Here is a 22,110-nt window from a genome sequence, read left to right on the forward strand (position 1 = left end):
GTGAATTTAACAGCATTAACTTACAATGAAGTATTTATTCCTTCAGGCAGACTGAATGTTTTTTTTCCTGACTTGCTAAATGTTGGGCTCATGATCAATAAATTGTATTCACCTCAATCTGATTTAGTACAGTCAAACGCTGTGAGGGGAGCAGCTGCGGAGGATTCCACTTGGTCTTAAAGCCTTCCACAAACGTATTTGTTCACAAATAACAATGGTTTTCATAAAATAATGATTAAAAACCAGTTGATAACTTGTTATTAATATGGTCTTGTGAAAGTAATAATGTGAGCTGTGAGAAAATAATGAATGCAAAGAGTTGGTGAGTGCAGACATGTTTCAGCCAGTAACATGACAAACACTCCATTCCTCGCTGCCAGCAAACAGACCGAATTCAGTTCAGCTGGAGAGATTTGGGTTTTCGGGGGTAGTTCTGTATAGCTTGTGGGGATCGAGATAAAGGTGTGAATGTCTTGGTCTTTCATATTGACAGTGTCTTATGAGGGTTTAAAAATTGCTGAACAGAATTAGCAAACAGACCGAATTCAGTTCAGCTGGAGAGAGTTGGGTTTTTGGGGGTAGATCTGTACACTGTGTGCAGAATTATTAGGCAAATGAGTATTTTGACCACATCATCCTCTTTATGCATGTTGTCTTACTCCAAGCTGTATAGGCTCGAAAGCCTACTACCAATTAAGCATATTAGGTGATGTGCATCTCAGTAATGAGAAGGGGTGTGGTTTAATGACATCAACACCCTATATCAGGTGTGCATAATTATTAGGCAACTTTAGGCCTTTCCTTTGGCAAAATGGGTCAAAAGAAGGACTTGACAGGCTCCGAAAAGTCAAAAATAGTGAGATATCTTGCAGAGGGATGCAGCACTCTTAAAATTGCCAAGCTTCTGAAGCGTGATCATCGAACAATCAAGCGTTTCATTCAAAATAGCCAACAGGGTCGCAAGAAGCGTGTGGAAAAACCAAGGCGCAAAATAACTGCCCGTGAACTGAGAAAAGTCAAGCGTACAGCTGCCAAGATGCCACTTGCCACCAGTTTTGCCATATTTCAGAGCTGCAACATCACTGGAGTGCCCAAAAGCACAAGGTGTGCAATACTCAGAGACATGGCCAAGGTAAGAAAGGCTGAAAAACGACCACCACTGAACAAGACACACATGCTGAAACTTCAAGACTGGGCAAAGAAATATCTCAAGACTGGTTTTTCTAAGGTTTTATGGACTGATGAAATGAGAGTGAGTCTTGATGGGCCCGTGGCTGGATCGGTAAAGGGCAGAGAGCTCCAGTCCGACTCAGACGCCAGCAAGGTGGAGGTGGAGTACTGGTTTGGGCTGCTATCATCAAAGATGAGCTTGTGGGGCCTTTTCAGGTTGAGGATGGAGTCAAGCTCAACTCCCAGTCCTACTGCCAGTTTCTGGAAGACACCTTCAAGCAGTGGTACAGGAAGAAGTCTGCATCCTTCAAGAAAAACATGATTTTCATGCAGGACAATGCTCCATCACATGCGTCCAAGTACTCCACAGCGTGGCTGGCAAGAAAGGGTCTAAAAGAAGAAAAACTAATGACTTGGCCTACTTGTTCACCTGATCTGAACCGCATAGAGAACCTGTGGTCCATCGTGAAATGTGAGATTTACAAGGAGGGAAAATAGTACACCTCTCTGAACAGTGTCTGGGAGGCTGTGGTTGCTGCTGCACGCAATGTTGATGGTGAACAGATCAAAACACTGACAGAATCCATGGATGGCAGGCTTTTGAGTGTCCTTGCAAAGAAAGGTGGCTATATTGGTCACTGATTTGTTTTTGAATGTCAGAAATGTATATTTGTGAATGTTGAGATGTTATATTGGTTTCACTGCTGAAAATAAATAATTGAAATGGGTATATATTTGTTTTTTAAGTTGCCTAATAATTATGCACAGTAATAGTCACCTGCACACACAGATATCCTCCTAAAATAGCTACAACTAAAAACTACTTCCAAAAATATTCAGCTTTGATATTAATGAGTTTTTGGAATCATTGAGAACATGGTTGTTGTTCAATAATAAAATTATTCCTCAAAAATACAACTTGCCTAATAATTCTGCACTCCCTGTATAGCTTGTGGGGGTCGAGATAAATTGACAGTTCATTTTGACAGTTTCTTATGAGTTTCAAACTTGCTGAACAGGTTTAGATAGGACTCGTCATATTGGTTATAGGAGAACTTTGAAGAAAGGTTTTGATCCACTTCAAATGCTGACTACCGTATGGAGCAATATAGTTCAAGTGATCGGGAGGGCGCCTCCCTGTCATTAATGCGCATTAATAATTTTCGCACAAACACTTCAATGTGAATTCACATTTTGCATAAGCATTACAACATAATTTTTTTACAAGATTTGTAATGAAGATAAAACAAATAATAATAAATGCTGCACATCGCACTCAGCATCACACGCGCTGTGCAAAATTTGCACTCTAACATTTTATACACCTCCATTTTAATGCAGCTATATTATATGAAAGCAAGTAGGGCTGGGCGATAAATCGATTTTATCGATTAACTTCGAATGTGTAGTTTATATCGGCTTGTTGGAATGAAAACCGGGTTTTCTTTTTAACATCCAGCGACGCTCAACTCGGGACTCAACCCTCCCCCATGCATCTGCCACAGAGACATGCTGCCAAGCAGAGTATGAGCAGAGCGGAGTGATTCTTACTGGAGCAAGGACCTTTTTTAACCCCTTTACGTCAGTTTATTATTGTTTCACTTTCACAGCACATTAAACATCACTGTCTTACTTCATCTGGACAAACTATGCATCAATTGAAAGTTTAAAGACTCTAGCTTCGATATTTGACCAATATTTTGATAAAACATTGTTGCAGTGACAGATATTTAGTGATTTATGTCAGGAGTGCAAAATAATAAATCCGTATTATGCCACATTTTGAATAGAAATTCACAACTCACTCATATTCAGTCACGTCAAAAGCGGTTTATTTGTGTTCACATAGACTCACTGAACAGCGTCAATAAGGATTTATAGACCAAAGATGCATATCTGCGGAGATATATGGATATATTTACTGATGTTTACTTCATATTTCTTCAGACAGAATCGTCATTTCTATTCATTTTCCACGGATTTACGCGATCAGATGATAAACAGTCTCTCCCAGCGACCTGTGTATGTGTTTGCTGTGCCGGCAGCTCGTGCTGTGTGTCTCAGACTCCGATTGGGCCTTCCCAAATGTCAATATGAGAGTGTAATATCTGGACACCGCCCCATCGTGTCACATGCTTCCTGCACACTTCCTGGTAGTTATCTGGCCAAAACAACACTGAAACACCTCTGTACACACAAAATATCCGAACAATAAACCCGCGATTACGATAGTAAAGCTTGGTATGAGAATTTCTTGAGATCTGGGGCGTTTTTATAAAAAAAATTGAAAATGTACATCGGAAATGCTAACTTGTGCAGCGATGAAAAAGGCTACAAATAACATATTTTTACAACAGTAAACGACCAAATTCCACCCCTGATCGCTAAAGGAAGTTATTATAAACACTCGATCGGGGTTTAAAGTGAGTTTTTAGTAAAAGTGTACTAATAATTTCATAAATTGTCAGATGTAGCTTGATGCTAACGATAGCACCAATGCTACTAATAGCAGGTGCTTTTCTTCTTCATAATGCATTTTTGTCTCAATAATTCACGTAAGGTCGTAAGAAAATGTTTTGTTGTATTTTTATAGTAAGACTTTTGATAAATAAGGGCTAAATGCAAACAGAGACTGAAGTGAGATTGCTGCTTTGTGTCTTTGTAAAGCCTGAAAAACCACAATCAAGGCTAATAAAGGTGGAATAAAAACAAAAGAATAATGATAAAAGAATAATGCGGATAATGTGTCATACCTGGCGGAGGTGTGAAAGACTCGTTTGGTGAGAACAATGGAATAACAGATAGGGATTAATCGGGCAGTTTTCACAGCCAAACAAACACAAAATACACAGGAGAGTTTACATGTGAGATCTCACAGAGATGACAAGGGCCATAAATCAATCTGATTAGCCTTCTCTAAAAACACACATGACATGGCCTTAGAAAATATTTCATAAAATTCACCGTTTTACAGATTCGATTATGAAATTTTTTATGAAGGTTTGGAAGACTTGTGGCCTTAGCTACACTGTGTTTTCAAACTCATTTCCTACATCAACAATTTTTTAAATACATTTAAAACATATGTTTTTTATATTTTTATTTTTGTTTTTATGTTAGAGCTTATATATCTCTATTATCATAACAGTCTGAGTGATTCTGATTCCTGAACAGTAAACTTTAAAGTGTCAGCTTTGTGAACAAAGGTTGATTATGTATCTAGTCAGAAAGAATCATGAGCAGAAACCTTTTTATTTTGGGTATGTAATTTCGGTCTCCATGCCAAAAAAGGGGGGTTACTAGTAAGGGGTTAATAGTCTGAGCGTCATGGTTTTCACTCTCTCCAAGAGCCACCATCACAAGAACAATTCATGCCAACAGCCCGTTATATAGCTGCCGACCAGAGTATGAGCAGAATGGAGTGATTCTGGCTTGATCAGAAGGTTATAATGACTGCAATAGTCGAACAGGATGTTAAAGGCTAGTTCTATTTTCGAATTAAAACATGATTTAAACAGATACAGATACAGAACAGTGCTACTACATTGTCAGTATATGATTTTAAATGATTTTGAAATCTAAGAAATTAATCGATCTGTCTAGATAAAATAACTGACGAAAATGTACTGTTAACTGAAAGCAGCATTTATAGATTTAATGCTGACAATGTTATTAGTTTGACATGTGGTAGGTTAAGTTAACACAATAACCTAAGCCACTGAGAACGAGTCAGTCTTTTGTTCGTTATCTGGCTCGGCTCAGTGTTCATCTTCATTTCTCTCTTTACAGCAGTTCAGTCAGTGTACTGTTTGAGTAAATGAATTACTCCGAGATATTGGTTTGTTTGAACTCAGAGGGAGTGTAAGCCACATTAAAAAAAGTGAACAGCTTAAGTCATTTGTGGATTAATGCGTATTGGAGACGCAAACCATTTAAAATGATTCAGTTCGATTTGGTGAGCTTGTTCAAAAAGGTCTGGTTACATCGAATGATTTGTTTGCGAACCGGATATCGCAAACTGCTTTGTTTTGAACTCTCATAACAGACATGGAAGAGAAGACAATGCTGAATAAAGTAATAGTTTTTGCTATTTTTGGACCAAAATGTATTTTCGATGCTTCAAAGTATTCTAACTGACCCTCTAATGTCACATGGACTACATTGATGATGTTTTTCTTACCTTTCTGGACATGGACAGTATACCATGCACACAGTTTCAACGGAGGGACTGAGAGCTCTTGGACTTAATCTAAAATATCTTAAACTGTGTTCCAAAGATAAACGGAGGTCTCTTGGGTTTGGAACGACATGAGGGTGAGTTATTAATGGCATAATTTAGATTTTTAAGGAACCCCTTGTTCATGGAGCAAGGTTGGATATGGCTCATCAAAGGCTCTAAGGCAACACCATTTAATGGACATTGATGGTCCTGAGCTAAGCAATGTTCAGGCAGTTGTATCTTTTTTGAGAGTTCAGTCTGTATGTCAGGTTGGAAAGATTATAGATTTGCTAATGCAAAGGTTGACAGTAGAAGAAAAAACACAGTTGAAGGAATATTATAATCGTAAGGTTTTTTCTATTAATTTCTATTAATTTCAAACATTTTAATCACTCCGGATGTAAAGTACTTAAATGGTTATTTTTTGGACTTGGAAGGTCTGGAGGATCTGAACTTTCAAGATGCTCGAAGTAAATTGTTGTATAAATGCTGTGTTAAGGTTTTGAATAAAACTTTTCCTAGGGAACGAAAAGGTACAGTATGGAGAGAAAAGTTGGGGTTGGAAGATGATGTAAAACCTGTATGGAGAATTCTTTATAAAACACCTTTGGAAAAGTGTACAGTTGATCTTCAGTGGAAGTTACTGCATGGCGTAGTTGTTGTTTGTGAGTATTATTAATTCTAATTTGTCTGACAAGTGCCCATTCTGTAAAAAAAGGGGAAACAATTTTTCACTGTTTTTTTAGAGTGTTCAATATTGGAAGATTTGTTTAATATACTTAAATATATATAATATATGTTCATAAATGCTCCTGTTTCTACTGGTGTTATATACTCTCTGCACGTCAATTACTGAAACAATAGATAGGTGTTGATCATTTCCATCCAAATCACTCACTTACCATTCGCCTTCTGATTCTCTCTCCATTGTTGCTGCCTTTCCCAAATGGCCTGCCATAAGATTAGTATGAGCCGCATGAAGAAGCATTTCCCTGTGGCTCTTAGGAATGAACAACTGGGTTGTATTTACTTTTGTCGGAGCGTCTTGGGTCACTCAATACAACCGATTTTTTAAATGGCAAAATACAGATAGGTGAGCGGGTGGGCAGGATGGAGAGGCTGGCCATCGATGGAATGAACCTGTTGAAAAGCATGTTTTAATTTCTTGTCTTGAGACAAGATCTCTCCCAATTTCGCTCTGTTCCCCTGAAGCAAAACCCAGCGGTCGCGGCTCAGTCTCTCCCACCTGCACATGCGTGGCCTTGTCTTATGACACTTGTCATAAGAAACAGTCGAGCGACAGAGAAGGACAGCAGCTTGTGAGTGTTTAGTGTCGTTTTCTCATTAGACTACTGTGAGATCGTCATTGCTAGAAAAGTTTTTGGTTTAAATATTGTGTGTCTTACCCTGGTAAATACGCGCTGAAAGTGGCGCTTGGTTTTGCGTTTGCCTATCACGGGACTGCCCAATTTCGATCTGCTAAATAGTGAGGCGTGGCCAGCTGACTTCAATCACAGGTAATCAGGCAAATACAAAAGCGGCAGATTTCACCGCGGCAGCCCTCGTTTGAAGACAGACGAGTGTAAAGACAAACGACTCTACCTGCGCGACTCCACCGAGCAAGAACACTGACAGGGCACTTGAGTATGGCTTTTCTCTTTCTTTACTTTTTGTATAGCTTGTTCTCAAATATCTTTTACACTTGTAGTCACTATGTGCTTTCAGATCTCTACTATCACTACTAACACTCGGAGAGCACGCTATGTACGTCGCAGGAAGGCCTGTCTGACAAACCTACGCCATGTCCCTATGACCTCTACTACCACGCACTCTATTCCAGTTGGTCTCTGGATCTGCCAGTCTGCAGTTAACAAAAGCAGACTTCATTTCTTCTATTGCTACTCATTCTTGTCTCAACCTCATGGCACTGACAGAGACTTGGATCAAACCTGAAGATACTGCCACCCCTGCAGCCCTCTCCACTAATTTCACTTGTTCCCACACTCCTCGTACCACTGGGAGGGTTGGAGGTACGGGTCTCCTTATATCCAAAGAATGGAAATTTGATCTTCAGCCATCACCTACAGGTACTGGTTCATTTGAATCACATGCCATTACTGTAACCCACCCTGTTAAAATACACTTTGTGGTCATTTATTGTCCCCCAGGTCAACTGGGAAACTTCTTGTAGGAGTTGGATGAGCTGCTATCAAACTTTCTTGAAGATGGTACTCCTCTGGTACTGCTTGGTGACTTCAACATCGACCTAGATAAACCGCCAGTCTTCAAAACTCTGCTCACGTCATTTGATCTCAAGCTAGTGTCTACTACAGCGACTCACAAATCAGGCAACCAACTGGACCTCATCTACACACGCTGTTGCTCTGTTGACACCTCTTCAGTTGCTCCACTGCACACCTCTGGCCACTTCCTCATTACTGCTAACCTAGCACTTACTCCTGAAGTGCCTCACACTCCAACACAGGTCACCTTTCGACGGAACCTACGCTCACTCTCTCCATCTCACCTATCTGCTGTGGTTTCATCCTCACTTCCTGCACTCTCTCAGTTTTCTGCTCTGGACAAGACCAGCGCTACAGACACTCTTTGCTTCACTTTAACATCTTGCTTGGACAACTTTTGCCCACTGTTGTCACGCACTGCCCCATCTGCCCCCTGGCTGTCCGAGGTTCTCCGTGAACCTCGCTCTAAACTCAGGGCTGCACAGAGGAAATGGCAGAAATCAAAAAACTCTACTGACCTCAGTGTGTATCAGTCTCTCCTCTCTTCCTTCTCTGCAAATGTCTTCACTGCTAAAACATCCTACTACCACAACAAAATTAACAGCTGCTGAAAGTCTCTTCAAGACTTTTTTCTTCTCTTCTTAATCCGCCGCCTCCGCCTCCTCCATCAACTCTTACAGCGGACGACTTTGCAGTTTTCTTCACAAATAAGACAAGATCCATCAGTGACCAATTCTCCACACCGCAGAATGAGGACAACTTCACAATGACCGACGCACCCTCTTTCTCCTCCTTCTCCCCACTCTCAGAGATGGACGTCTCCAAACTTCTATCCAATCATCCTACTACTTGTCCACTTGATCCAATACCCACTCACCTCCTTCAAGCGATCTCTTCTTCAGTTATACCTTCGGTTACTCACATTATCAACTCCTCTCTTCACTCTGGAACATTTCCCTCAGCATTCAAGCAGGCTCGGGTAAGCCCACTGCTCAAGAAACCATCTCTAAATCCAGCACTTCCTGAAAACTACAGACCGGTATCCCTCCTTCCATTCATTGCAAAGACACCTGAGCGAGCTGTGTACAACCAGCTTTCTATGTTTCTTGTACAGAAAGACCTCCTGGACAGCAACCAATCTGGCTTCAAAAGTGGCCACTCAACTGAGACTGCTCTGCTCTCGGTTACTGAAGCCCTGCGACTAGCAAGAGCAGCTTCAAAATCCTCGGCACTCATCTTACTGGACCTGTCTGCTGCTTTTGACACTGTTAATCACCAGATACTCCTGTCCACCCTCAGAAAGATGGGCATCTCTGGAACTGCACTCCTGTGGGTTAAGTCCTACCTCTCTGACAGATCCTTCAGTGTGTCTTGGAGGGGTGATGTTTCAAAGTCATACCACCTTGCTACTGGGGTTCCTCAAGGCTCAGTACTGGGACCACTTCTCTTCTCCATCTACATGACATCTTTAGGATCTGTCATTCAGAAGCATGGCTTTTTTTTTTATCACTGCTACGCTGATAATACCCAACTCTACTTCTCATTCCAGCCAGATGATCCAACGTAGCTGCTCGCATTTCAGCCTGTCTGAGTGACATTTCTAGCTGGATGAATGACCATCACCTTCAGCTTAAGCTTACGAAGACAGAAGTCCTGGTGATTCCAGCTAACCCATTGCTTCATCACAACTTCTCTATACAGCTGGGTTCGTCAACCATTACTTCTTCGAGGACAGCCAGAAACCTAGGAGTTGTGATGGATCATCAGTTAAGCTTCACCGACCACATTGATACAACGACCCGGTCCTGCAGGTTTGCCTTATACAACACTAGGCAGATTAGACCCATCCTATCAGAGCAATTTCTTGTCGAAGCTCTTGTTCTCTCCAGATTGGACTATTGTAATGCTCTCCTGGCGGGCCTTCCTGCATGTACTGTCAAGCCTCTGCAAATGATCCAGAATGCAGCAGCTAGGGTTGTCTTCAATGAGCCAAAAAAAGCTCACGTTACTCCTCTCCTCATCAGGTTACACTGGCTACCGGTAGCCGCTCGCATCAAATTCAAAGTACTGATGCTTGCTGTGGCGAGTGGGGCGGGGCCGAGAGGCGTGGGAACGAGGAGTGAGGCCAGGTGTAGTGATTGGAGATGAGCTACACCTGCGCCTCACTCCTCGTTCCCACGCCTCTCGGCCCCGCCCCACTTGCCTACAAGACAACCACTGGCACGGCACCAACTTATCTAAACTCACTAGTTCAATCTTATGTGCCCTCCAGAAGTTTGTGCTCTGCAAGTGAACGACGCCTTGTGGTGCCATCCCAAAGAAGTTCAAAATCACTCTCATGGACCTTTTCCTGGACTGTGCCCAGCTGGTGGAATGACCTCCCAATCTCAATTCTTACAGCTGAGTATATACTCATTTTCAAGAAATATCTGAAGACTCATCTTTTTCACCTGCACTTAACCAACTAATACTAGCACTTTTCCTTTTCTTGTCTTTTCATTAAAAAAAAAAAAAACCTGGCTATGTGTTCTATATTAGACTAACTGAGACTTGTCATGGCACTTGTATACTGTTGTTGTTCTCTTGGTGACCTGACTGCTTCTATTGTTCTCATTTGTAAGTCGCTTTGGATAAAAGCGTCTGCTAAATGAATAAATGTTAAATGTTAACCGCCGCTCTTGATCTGTTCTCAAGTCCAGCAGTGCCTGATGTTGCTCTTAATGTAGGGCTGTGAGGGATAAAATGACGTCCTTCTCTCTCTCAACTGCTCCTGTTTCTCCTGGCGTTATATACTCTCTCCACGCCAATTACTGAAACAAGAGACAGGTGTTGATCATTTCCGTCCAAACCACTCACTCACCGTTCGTCTCCTGATTCTCTCTACCGCTGCAGCTAAACCACGCCCCCCCCTGCCACAATGACTATGAAAGTTTTTTGCATAGTTGGGGGTATAATTAAGTTATTTGTACAGTAGTGGATGAAATGTTTTTTTTAATTTGATATTGGAATAAGTTTAAGGTGTGAAAAAATTGAAATGTGGAAACACCTTGGAAATGTGTAATGTGATGAGTTTTTTCAATTATATTGTGAATTTATTTGTATGACTTAATAAAGTTGTTGTGAACAAAAAAATTCTCTCTCTCTCTTTTTCTCCCTCTCAAATTAATTTGATAGAACTATGACCCCCAGTTTATGAAGGACTAAAAAGCTTGATTAAAACTTTAGGTTAGAGAGTCGGACTCCAAATTTGAAGGGTTGTGAGTTCGAGTCTCGGGCCAGCAGGAATTGTAGGGGGGGGGTGCATGTACAGGGCTCTCTCCACCTTCAATACCATGACTTAGGTACCCTTGAGCATGGCATCGAACCACCAACTGCTCCCTGGGCGCCGCAGCATAAAAGCATAAATAAATGGCTGCCCACTGCTCCGGGTGTGTGTTCACAGTGTGTGTGTGTGTTCACTGCTCTGTGTGTGTGCACTTCGGATGGGTTAAATGCAGAGCACGAATTCTGAGCATGGGTCACCATACTTGGCTGAATGGCTGAATGTCACGTCATGTCATGTCACATTAAATGAATAATTCTATAACAAGCAAAACAAACAAGCAAAAGCTCTACCAAATCATTAGCATTTTGGTGTGCAGTCTTTCACTGCAGCTTTATTGTTGATTTTGTGAGCATAGACATTATCAGTGGTAAACTGGATAGTGTTTCTTGTAACGATGAATGAACAGTTTCACCAGAACTTTGATGTTTAGAAGCAGCATGCATAATTATAGGGGAAAATTCAGAGTAAAGTCTTGAGCAGGAATAGGTAAGATTATTCTTATATAGCTGCTGGGGGAAAAAAATTCTGAAAAAGAAACTCACCTGCCCATAGCCTTTATAATCCTGAAGACATTGATTAGCTTGTTCAGGTGTGTTTGATTAGGGTTGGAGCTAAACTCTGCAGGACGGAGGCTCTCTCGGACTGAACTTGCCTATATCTGGTCTAGAACCGGGTTATCTAAACCTGTTCTGGAGGATCACTGACCTGTGGAGTTTAGTGCCAAACCTGTTCAAACACCCACTGAACACCCTCTTAAAGCCTAGTTCACAGTACATGACTTTAAACCTCTAAAGATCCCTATGCGGTTCAGACTACATCACTTGATTGTCTGTCTTGAAGTCATTATGGTGTTCACACTACGCAACACTAAGTTAATGATCAACGCACTACACGAGCTGACAGCTCTGTCACCCAATGACTCTGTCCTGTCCCCAAACCATGTTTTGTCACAAAAACACAAGCGAGATCACCCACTGATTTTCCCCCGATCACAGCCCGACCTGTCAGCGAGCTTGTTACCTTGCAACAGGCTTAAAGTCCTGTAGTGTGAACTAGACTTAAGACTTACTCATTGGCATTTCAGGAGCATTAATTCAAATATAGACTTGCACAGTTTTCAAGGTTTGTGATGGGAATCACAGACCATATCAGAATCTACTTAAAGATTTCAGAATCATTATTTTATTAAAAAATTACTTACTCTTGGCTGACTTTTTTCCATTTTCTCAAAGGCTCTGCTGCAGAGGACAATAAAGCTACTCATAATGATTACACAAAGATCTTGAAGGACAAGTTAAAACAGCAATGTGAGCGGATATTTGTTGGTAATTCACAGACGGGTCATAATAAATACCTGGACGATATTTACTCTGATTTATATGTGGTGGAGAATCAGACTGGAGGAAGAACGAATGAACACGAGGTGAGACAGATCGAATCAAATCACAACAGACTGACTGCCAAGGACACGCCGATCCAGTGTAATGACATGTTCAAAGACCATATGGGTCGACAAAACAGAAAAGTGTTGACAGTGGGGATTGCAGGAGTGGGAAAAACTGTCTCTGTTAATAAATTCATCCTTGACTGGGCTAAAGGAAAAGAAAATCAAGATACAGTCTTCATTTTTCCACTCCCATTCCGTGAACTGAATTTGATTAAAGAGGAGTACAGTCTCATGGGATTGCTTAACACATACTGCTTTAGTGGCTTTAAAGGGCTGACATCTCTTCCTGAAGATGGCAATAAGGTCATGTTCATCTTTGATGGGCTGGATGAATGTCGCTTCCCTCTGAGCTTTGAAGAGGGTGACAGTTTTACAGATGTTAATAAGAAAACAACAGTGAGTAAGATAGTTACAGCCCTAATCAAGAGACATCTGGTTCCCTCTGCTCTCATCTGGATCACATCCAGACCAGCAGCAGCCAGTCTGATACCCCGAGAATACATTGATCAGATGACAGAGATACGAGGATTCAATGATGAGCAGAAAGAGGAGTACTTTATCAGAAACAGCAGTCCTGAGGTTGCTGAAAACATCATCTGTCACATCAGAAAATTCAGAAGTCTGTACATCATGTGTCACATCCCGATCTTCTGCTGGATCTCTCTCACTGTTCTTCAGCCTCTGCTGGTTCAAGAGAGCAATGACAAAACACCTACAACCCTCACAGGGATGTACACAAACTTTTTACTTTCTCAGAAACAGCAGATGAAAATAAAATATTGCAAGGATCCTAAAACTAAGGCTGAAGTCATGCCTTTTGATGATATTATTCTGAAGCTTGGGAAACTGGCCTTTAAACAACTACAGAAAGGTAATCTGATTTTCTACAAAGAAGATCTTGAGGAGTGTGGACTAAATGTCAATGAGGGTTCTGTGTACTCTGGGTTATGCACTCGGATGTTTCAGGAGGAAAAATCTATGTCAGAGAGAAATGTTTACAGCTTCATACATCTCAGCATCCAGGAATTACTTGCTGCTCTCTATGTGTTTTTCATTAACAAAAACAAGAAAGCAAACCCATTTCTCGAATCCTGGAAAAAACTGTCATGTATCCTGTCCACAAAGCCACTGTTTGATCTTCATAAAGCTGCAGTCAATGAGGCTTTACAAAGTGAGAATGGACACCTGGACCTCTTCCTCCGATTCCTCCTGGGTCTTTCATTGGAGTCCAACCAGAGAGACCTGAAGGAACTACTGCCAGGATTGGAGCTCAAAACAGAGGACACCAAAGACACTACTGACTATATCAAAAAGAAAATAGAGATGGAGCAATCAACAGAGAGGACCATCAATCTATTTTACTGTCTGAATGAACTGAAAGATGACTTTGTGGAGGAAATCGAGAAGAATCTGGGCTCTGGAAAACTTTCGGAGCAGAATCTCTCCTCTGCTCAGTGGTCAGCTCTGGTGTTTGTGCTCCTCATGTCAGAAGAGACTCAAGAGAAGTTTGAACTGAAGAAATACAGAAGATCTGATGAAGCACTGATGAGACTGCTGCCAGTAATCAAAAACACCAGAAGAGCACTGTAAGTGTCTTCTTTATATTCATTTATATTAATTAACAAAAGTTTGGACACACCTTCTCATTCAAAGAGTTTTCTTTATTTTCATGACTATGAAAATTGTAGATTCACACTGAAGGCATAAAAACTATTAATTAACACATGTGCAATTATATATGGAATTATATACATAACAAAAAAGTGTGAAACAACTGAAAATATTTCATATTCTAGGTTCTTCAAAGTAGCCACCCTTTGCTTTGATTACTGCTTTGCACACTCTTGGCATTCTCTTGATGAGCTTCAAGAGGTAGTCACCTGAAATGGTCTTCCAACAGTCTTGAAGGAGTTCCCAATAGATGCTTAGCACTTGTTGGCCCTTTTGCTTTCTGTCTGCGGTCCAGCTCACCCTAAACCATCTGGATTGGGTTCAGGTCCAGTGACTGTGGAGGCCAGGTCATCTGGCGCAGTACCCCATCACTCTCCTTCTTGCTCAAATAGCCCTTGATGCCTTCAGTGTGACTCTACAATTTTCATAGTCATGAAAATAAAGAAAACTCTTTGAATGAGAAGGTGTGTCCAAACTGTTGGTCTGTACTGTACATACACTGTTGTTTTATGGGGAGACAATGTCAATTATGACATTTCTTTTTATATTATTTTCATAAAGTGTTCATAAAGACTAATGTATAAGTACATGAACTTGCTTCTGCCAATACATATGCTGATATGGTGCTCTGAGTATTCAAGACATACTGCTTGCAGCATAAATAGCATATGAAAATAATGCATAGCAGATCTATACAGGTGGAGCTATGGAGGTAGAATTGTTGTATTATTCCAAATAAACCCACAAATAAATGTAAAGAGATTGACAAAAAATTTACTAACAAATAAATAGAATGAGATCCATACATAAATATCAGTTTCACAATTAAATTCACAAATAAATAAAATGAGATTTGCAAATAAAAAACACATTCACAAATACATTTTTATGTCACAAACACAACTTTGTCTGCCATTTATTTGAGAATTGTGTCTTGCAAGTTTGTAGATTGTTGCATGCATTTGTGGATTCATCCAATCATAGCACATTCTCGATATAACCAAACACATTTTGCTTTATAATAAGGGCAATCTCTTCCTAAAATAACCCTTTTTATAATATGCGTTGGGTACATAGGAAATGTAAAGGACATAAATATTGATACAGTAAAAAATATTAACAATTTGATTTTGTTAGATTATTAGACTGTGTATCAAGCCAAGCCATAGTATATGTTACATGCCTTTGAAAATGCCAGAGAAACCACACTTTAAATCACAGCTATAGGAACAATGCTATACTGGATACAAATCTGTTATGGAAGCATCATTCAATATGGAAATAAAAGCGTCACTAAGTAAATATCTAATAAATGAATGGATTCAACCACATGATAAACATGTGAGTTTGTGTAAAAGGTTAAATTGCCGTCACACAAAAGCCAACATAATAGTGTTTTTCAGTGAATCAGTTTGGATGAGAGTGGATATGGATATAAGCAGCCATGTTGATCTAACGATGTATAGGTGCTTCTCAATAAATAAGAATGTCGAGGAAAAGTTAAATTATTTCAGTAATTCAGCTCAAAATCAGAAAATCATGTATTTAATAAATTCAGTGCACACAGACTGAAGTTTAATTGTGATGATCTTGGCTCACATTTAATAAAAACCCACAAATTCACAAACAAATTAGACAGATTAGAATACTTCATAAAACCAATAATAATTAAAAAAAAATAGTGAATTGTTGGCCTTCTGGAAAGTATGTTAATTCACTGTACAGGTACTCAATACTTGGTAGTAGGGCTGCACGATTCTGGATAAATTGAGAATCACGATTTTTTGATCTCATATAGAGATCACGATTCTCCTACGATTATTATTATTATTACTATTATCATTATCATTATCACAAGTATATAAATTAATTATTTTATTTTGCAAGGATTCTTTAAATTGATCAAGTGTGACAAAGACATTTATAACAAAATATTTCTATTACACACAATTATTGTTCTTCTGAACTTTCTATCAAAGAAACCTGAAAAAAATCTACTCATCTGTTTTCAACATAATAATAATAATAATAATAATAATGTTTTTTATGGCAAATCATCATATTAGAATGATTTCTGAAGATCATGTGACACTGAAGACTGGAGTAATGATGCTGAAAATACAGCTGCACATCACAGAAATAAATTACATTTTAAAATACATTCAAGTGAAAGCAGTTATTTTAAATGGTAAAAATATTTCAAAACTTTACTGTTTTTTGCTGTAATTTGGATCAAATAAATATAGTTTGATGAGCAGAAGAGACTTTAAAAAAACATTACACATCTTAAGGTTCAAAAACTTTTGACTGGTAGTGTATATATATAATATATTTAAAACCGCAGTTTAGATATTAGAATGATGAAAAAGTTGTTTAGATCACTGATTCAACGACTCACTCATAAACCTACTACACTTGTTTCATTTCTGGATGAATCAGCGTTTTTGAACGATTCTCTTGAATGAAAAATTAATTCATTTACAAATAAATTAAGACACTTGTCGCCACCTATTGGTGAAACAATGCAATCGACACAAACGTTATTTAAAGCGCAGTACTTTCAAAAGGGGATTTGTTATATTTTGATCGCTGCCATATAGACATCAATGTTTATATTTAAACTATAAACTTTATCCCAGTATTTCTGTGATAATATAAATGACTGTAAGACAGATATAATACTGTGTAGTTGAAAAGACTGTTTGTGAAGATGAATCTTAACCAAACATGGTAAGAGCTCTCTCTGTGTCAGCGGCAGTGCGCGCACGGATTTGAATGATCCTGTAAGACTTAGTCAAAGGTTTAACAGACTCGGGGAATCGTTGTCTTTTAGAAATGAGATCGAGAGGGTGTCTGAATCGAGATCGCGATCTTTTAACGATTAATTGTGCAGCTCTACTTGGTAGGGGCTCCTTTTGCATTATTTACTTCCTCAATCCAGCATGCCATGGAGGTGATCAGTTTGTGGCACTGCTGAGGTGGTATGGAAGCCCAGGTTTCTTTGACCGTGGTCCTCAGCTCATCTGCATTTTTTGGTCTCTTGTTTCTCATCTTCCTCTTGACAATAGCCCATAGATTATCGCTGGGGTTCAAGTCTGGTGAGTTTGCTGGCCAGTCAAGCACACCAACACCATGGTCTTTTAACCAACTGTTGGTGCTTTTGGCAGTGTGGGAAGGTGCCAAATCCTGATTGAAAATGAAATCATCATCTTCAAAAAGCTGGTCAGCAGAAGGAAGCATTGGTTTTCAAAAAACACAATGGACCAACAGAAGCAGATGACATTGCACCCCAAATCATCACAGACTGTGGAAACTTAACACTGGACTTCAAGCAACTTGGGCTATGAGTTTCTCCACCCTTCCTCCAGACTATAGGACCTTGGTTTCCAAATTAAATACAAAACTTTCTCTCATCTGAAAAAAAGGACTTTGGACCAATGGCAACAGTCCATTTCTTTTTCTCCTTAGCCCAGGTAAGACGCCTCTGTTTTGTGACAAGAAGAAGAATTTCACTTTAGAAGAATATGACAACTGTAGCCAATTTCCTTGACAATTCTGTGTGTAGTGGCTCTTTTGTCCTTGAACCAAGCTTCAGTACATTCCTTGTGAAGTTCACTCAAATTCTTGAAACAATTTTGCTTGACAATCCTCATAAGACTGGATCTCTCGGTTGGTTGTGTTATGTTTTTCTTCCACACTTTTTAGTTCCACGCAATTTTCTGTTAACATGCTTGGATACAGCACTCTGTGAACAGCCAGCTTAAATTGGCATGTCATCATATTCTAATTTGTTAAGATTTGTGATATGGTGGGTTTTTATTAAATGTGAGCCAAAATCATCACAATTAACCCTTTGGAGTCGATTAACGCGTAAATACGTTATGAGGCATTTTCTCCTGATAACCTCGAAAAGAACTTAAATTATACTATCAGTTTTGATCGTACAGATAAGAGCAATACTTCAATGGAATCTGTAAAGGGTCTTCTTTTTTATAGACAGACATAACAACAAAAAGTTGTGCATTTATAAAATAAAGACAACAAAAAAAATTTTCAAGCTTTAATATTTTATTCATTTATTAATTTAGTTTTATTTTAGGAATAAGACATAATTCACCCCAAAAAGATGTGATGTGGATTACCTCAGGATTTGAGATTTGGATTCCCTCAGAAAAAAACAATGAAGCTATTCAGCAAAGATCATAAACATGATTAAGTCTCTTTTTATTTATTTATATACCTGTACTAGTTTTCAAAATGTGTAAGTATTTTACTAGTTAGACTTCTTCCAAACTATAATTGTCACGGTTCATAGATCTGTGTGTTCATTCTGCATGTCTGTTTTCTCATTATCTGTCTGATTGCTCATTCAGCATTGCTCCGGCAATCATTGGGCTGATGAGCTAATCAGCATGGCTGCAGATCGTTGTTCGTAGTTGTCGATGCTGGTCTTGCTCTCAGTCCTCAGATCACTCTTCTTGCGCTCTGCCAAGGTGATCGCCCAGTGTGCTTCCACGCCTGTTCCTAGGAGAATTCTCTGGGTTGGTTCGGGTCAGTGCCTCATAGTCTCCGTGTTACAGAGACAGCTCTCCAACTCACCAGCTCACCGATTAACCAGCTCACCTGTTCACCAGCTCATCAGCTCTATTTTCTTGTTTCCTGCTGTTTTGTGTTATGGCAAATAAACTGTTATACTTGCAATTGGATTTTGTGTTTTTTTACGTGACAGAACGATCTAACCAAGATGGATCCAGCAAGTATGGTGGAACTGAGAGACATTCTCACCAGCAGCAATAGTCGTGTTGCACAGCAAGAGGAGCAAATCATGGCTACTGGTCGTGCAGTGCAGGCACTCGTCACGCAGGTCTCAGATCTCACCACTCAGGTCAGACAGTTAAAACCTGAATCTGCCCAACAACCCACTGCGCTCAATCCTCCGACGTTTCCACCTGTGGATATCACCAACCGACGCATTGAGCCTCGTCTATCGCCTCCAACTGTTTATTCCGTTGAGCCCCTGTTATGGCGTTCATTTTTGACCACTTGCTCTCTTCACATTGCTCTCCAGCCTTCGTCTTTTCCTACAGAGGAGTCCAAAGTGGCTTTTATCATCACTCTGTTTTCTGGACGGTGTGGGAACAAGGACACCATTGCTGTTCATCATTCCAATTGTTTTCTGAGGAGCTCAGGGAGGTTTTTGATCGGGCTGCATCTGGCAGGGAGGCGGCAAGGGAATTGGCGGAGTTACGCCAAGGAGAACGGTCGGTTACGGATTATTCTATTGAGTTTTGCACATTGGCGGCGGAATGCAACTGGAACCAAGAAGCACAGTGGGACATGTTTAGGCATGGATTGGCCGACCGGATCATTAAGGAGATTTACACCCTGGAATTACCCACTTCACTCAACGGATTGATCGATCTGGCCATCCGAGTGGACACCAGACTACACCAGCAGGACCAGTTTGCAGCCATGGCGGAGAAGACAACTGATCACCGCTTCAATCCAGAACCCATGCAGGTGGGCAGGGCTCACCTTTCTCGAGAGGAGAATGACCTGGGGCTGTGCCTATACTGTGGTGCCGCAGGTCACATCGCTGCACAGTGCCCGGTAACAACCAGAGCCGTCAGTAAGGAGGCTACTGACGGGCGAAGTCACCACTCAGAAGTCCTCCTCCCGGGTAACTCTGGTTTCGGTTCAAATACAGAGGGGCCAGGATATTTTCTCTTGTAAAGCACTGGTGGATTCTGGCGCAGAAGGTAATTTTTTGGATTGTGGGACAGCGTCTAAGCTGGGTATTTGTGCAGTCCCACTTAGTCCACCTATCTCAGTCAGTGCCCTCTGTGGTCAGTCGCTTCCACCCATCACTCATGCCACTGAGTCGGTGAGTCTTATCACTTCGGGCAACCACACTCAGACCATTTCTCTTTATTTGACTGATTCCCCTTTGGCTCCTGTGGTTTTGGGTCACCCCTGGCTAGTGTTACACAACCCCAATATTAACTGGCAACTAAGCACAGTCTCATCCTGGAGTGAATATTGTCATGCATCATGTTTGTTGTCTGCTTGCTCTTCTGTGTCTTGTTCTGTGTTGCAGGATGAACATGTGGATCTGTTAAACTTGTCTACGGAGTATCTTGACCTGAAGGGAGTGTTCAGTAAGTCCCGGGCTGCTTCTCTTCCTCCGCATCGTCCTTATGATTGTGCAATAGATTTATTGTCAGGTTCTTCTCTGCCTAAAGGCAGGTTATACTCACTTTCCGTACTGGAGAGGGAGGCCATGGAGAAATATATTTCTGATTCTCTTGCAGCCAAGATCATCCGTCCTTCTTCTTCTCCTGCAGGTGCGGGATTTTTTTTGTGGAAAAGAAAGATGGTTCCCTGCGTCCTTGTATCGACTATCGAGGGTTGAATATTATCACAGTAAAGAATACCTACCCTTTGCCGTTGATGTCTTCAGCCTTCGAGAGTCTGCAGGGTGCTTTCTTTTTCACAAAATTGGAACTTCACAATGCCTTTCATTTGGTTCGCATAAGAAATGGGGATGAATGGAAGACCGTAGGGCTGGGTGATATATAAAAAAATATATCTCGATATTGTCAAAATTTTTACGATATTCAATATATATCTCGATATGTTTGCATTTGCATTTAAATAATAATGAAAAACATGATTTTCTTTTGCCCATTAAAAGAAAAAGAAACTATTTAGATTGAACAGCTAATTTAAGCAATTAAAAAAAATCTAAACCAAGAGATCACTTTTTTTATTAAATGAATACATGTAGGCCTATATGTAACTGAAGCAGTGCAAAGTACAGTAAGTGCATTCTGTCAACTTTTTAGGGCATGCAATTCACAATTTAAACTATGCCATGGGGATAAGTATTTTATTAGAATTTTTTTAACAAGTTTTTAAGCTAAGAGTTTGTCAACTGTCTGCGGTTTTAAGAGAAGCTATGTGGCATGAAACTATGTTCCTACTGACATTAAAAACCCTCTTAGATGGGGAGCTAGATGCTGAAGCACGTAGCCATTTTTTATATATAAATATATATATAAATGAATACCAAATACTTTTGCATTGTCTCTGTCTATATTATGTAAACTGGTAAACGTATTAGTGAAATTCCCCAATAGTAATTCCAAATGGCCATAGTCTTTGTTTCTCTATTCAAACATCAGCGGTCGAGTAAGTGCATTTATTTTGCGATCACAAATGCAAACAATACAGTTGAGATCTCATGTCAGAACACAGACCGGCTGAATGACGCTTTCATTAGATCGCTCAATTCCAGCTTGTTAGTGTTTTCAGATTATCGTCGGCGGCTCTTCCGCATTGAGTAGTGAGCATGTGCGCATGGTTGCCAGATTGCTTAAAATAAGCAAACACCGGGCAGAAAATGTATCCTTGTAACAGTGGAGCTCTGATTCTGAGATTTAAACTCTTGTTATCTGGCAACCGCTATCATTAAAGCTCTCGTAGTAGAGGAGCGTAGAGCAGTCAGCAGTTACAGGTTCCTTTTTTGGACATTCGGCGCATTATTTTGGGAAAGTATGCTTGAATTTGAAATATCCAATATTCCCGATATATTCAAATTTTACATCATTGTCGAAATTATTCTGATACTATCGCTAATATTCGATATATCGCCCAGCCCTAGAAGACCGCTTTTAATACCTCCAGGGGGCATTTTGAGTATCTTGTTATGCCGTTTGGGCTCTCTAATGCTCCCGTGGTCTTCCAGGCACTAGTCAATGATGTGCTAAGAGACATGGTTGATCAGTTCATATATGTCTACCTGGATGACATTTTGATATTTTCTCATTCTCTCCAGGAACATGTTCAGCACATCAGGGTAGTGCTTCAGAGGCTGCTAGAGAATGGGCTTTTTGTCAAGGCGGAGAAATGCATTTTTCATGCACAATCTGTTTCTTTTCTAGGGTATTAGGGTATCATCCGAGGGATTACGCATGGATCCCAACAAAGTTCAGGCTGTGGTAGATTGGCCAACCCCATATTACCGTTTTATTTG

The 22,110-nt window shown here is 40.2% G+C and overlaps 1 protein-coding gene across 3 annotated transcripts in view; it reads left to right on the forward strand.

Annotated features, from left to right (window-relative positions):
• Positions 1 to 22,110, forward strand: part of LOC127967261 (NACHT, LRR and PYD domains-containing protein 3-like) — an 83,933-nt gene that overhangs the window by 30,584 nt on the left and 31,239 nt on the right. For all 3 annotated transcript variants that reach the window (XM_052568313.1, XM_052568315.1, XM_052568314.1), the window contains exon 3: positions 12,190 to 13,990. In XM_052568313.1, the coding sequence (XP_052424273.1) occupies positions 12,190 to 13,990 (1,801 nt within the window). The remainder of the gene's footprint in view (positions 1 to 12,189; positions 13,991 to 22,110) is intronic.

This window comes from Carassius gibelio, chromosome A4, assembly GCF_023724105.1.
Source record: "Carassius gibelio isolate Cgi1373 ecotype wild population from Czech Republic chromosome A4, carGib1.2-hapl.c, whole genome shotgun sequence".
NCBI lineage: Eukaryota > Metazoa > Chordata > Actinopteri > Cypriniformes > Cyprinidae > Carassius > Carassius gibelio.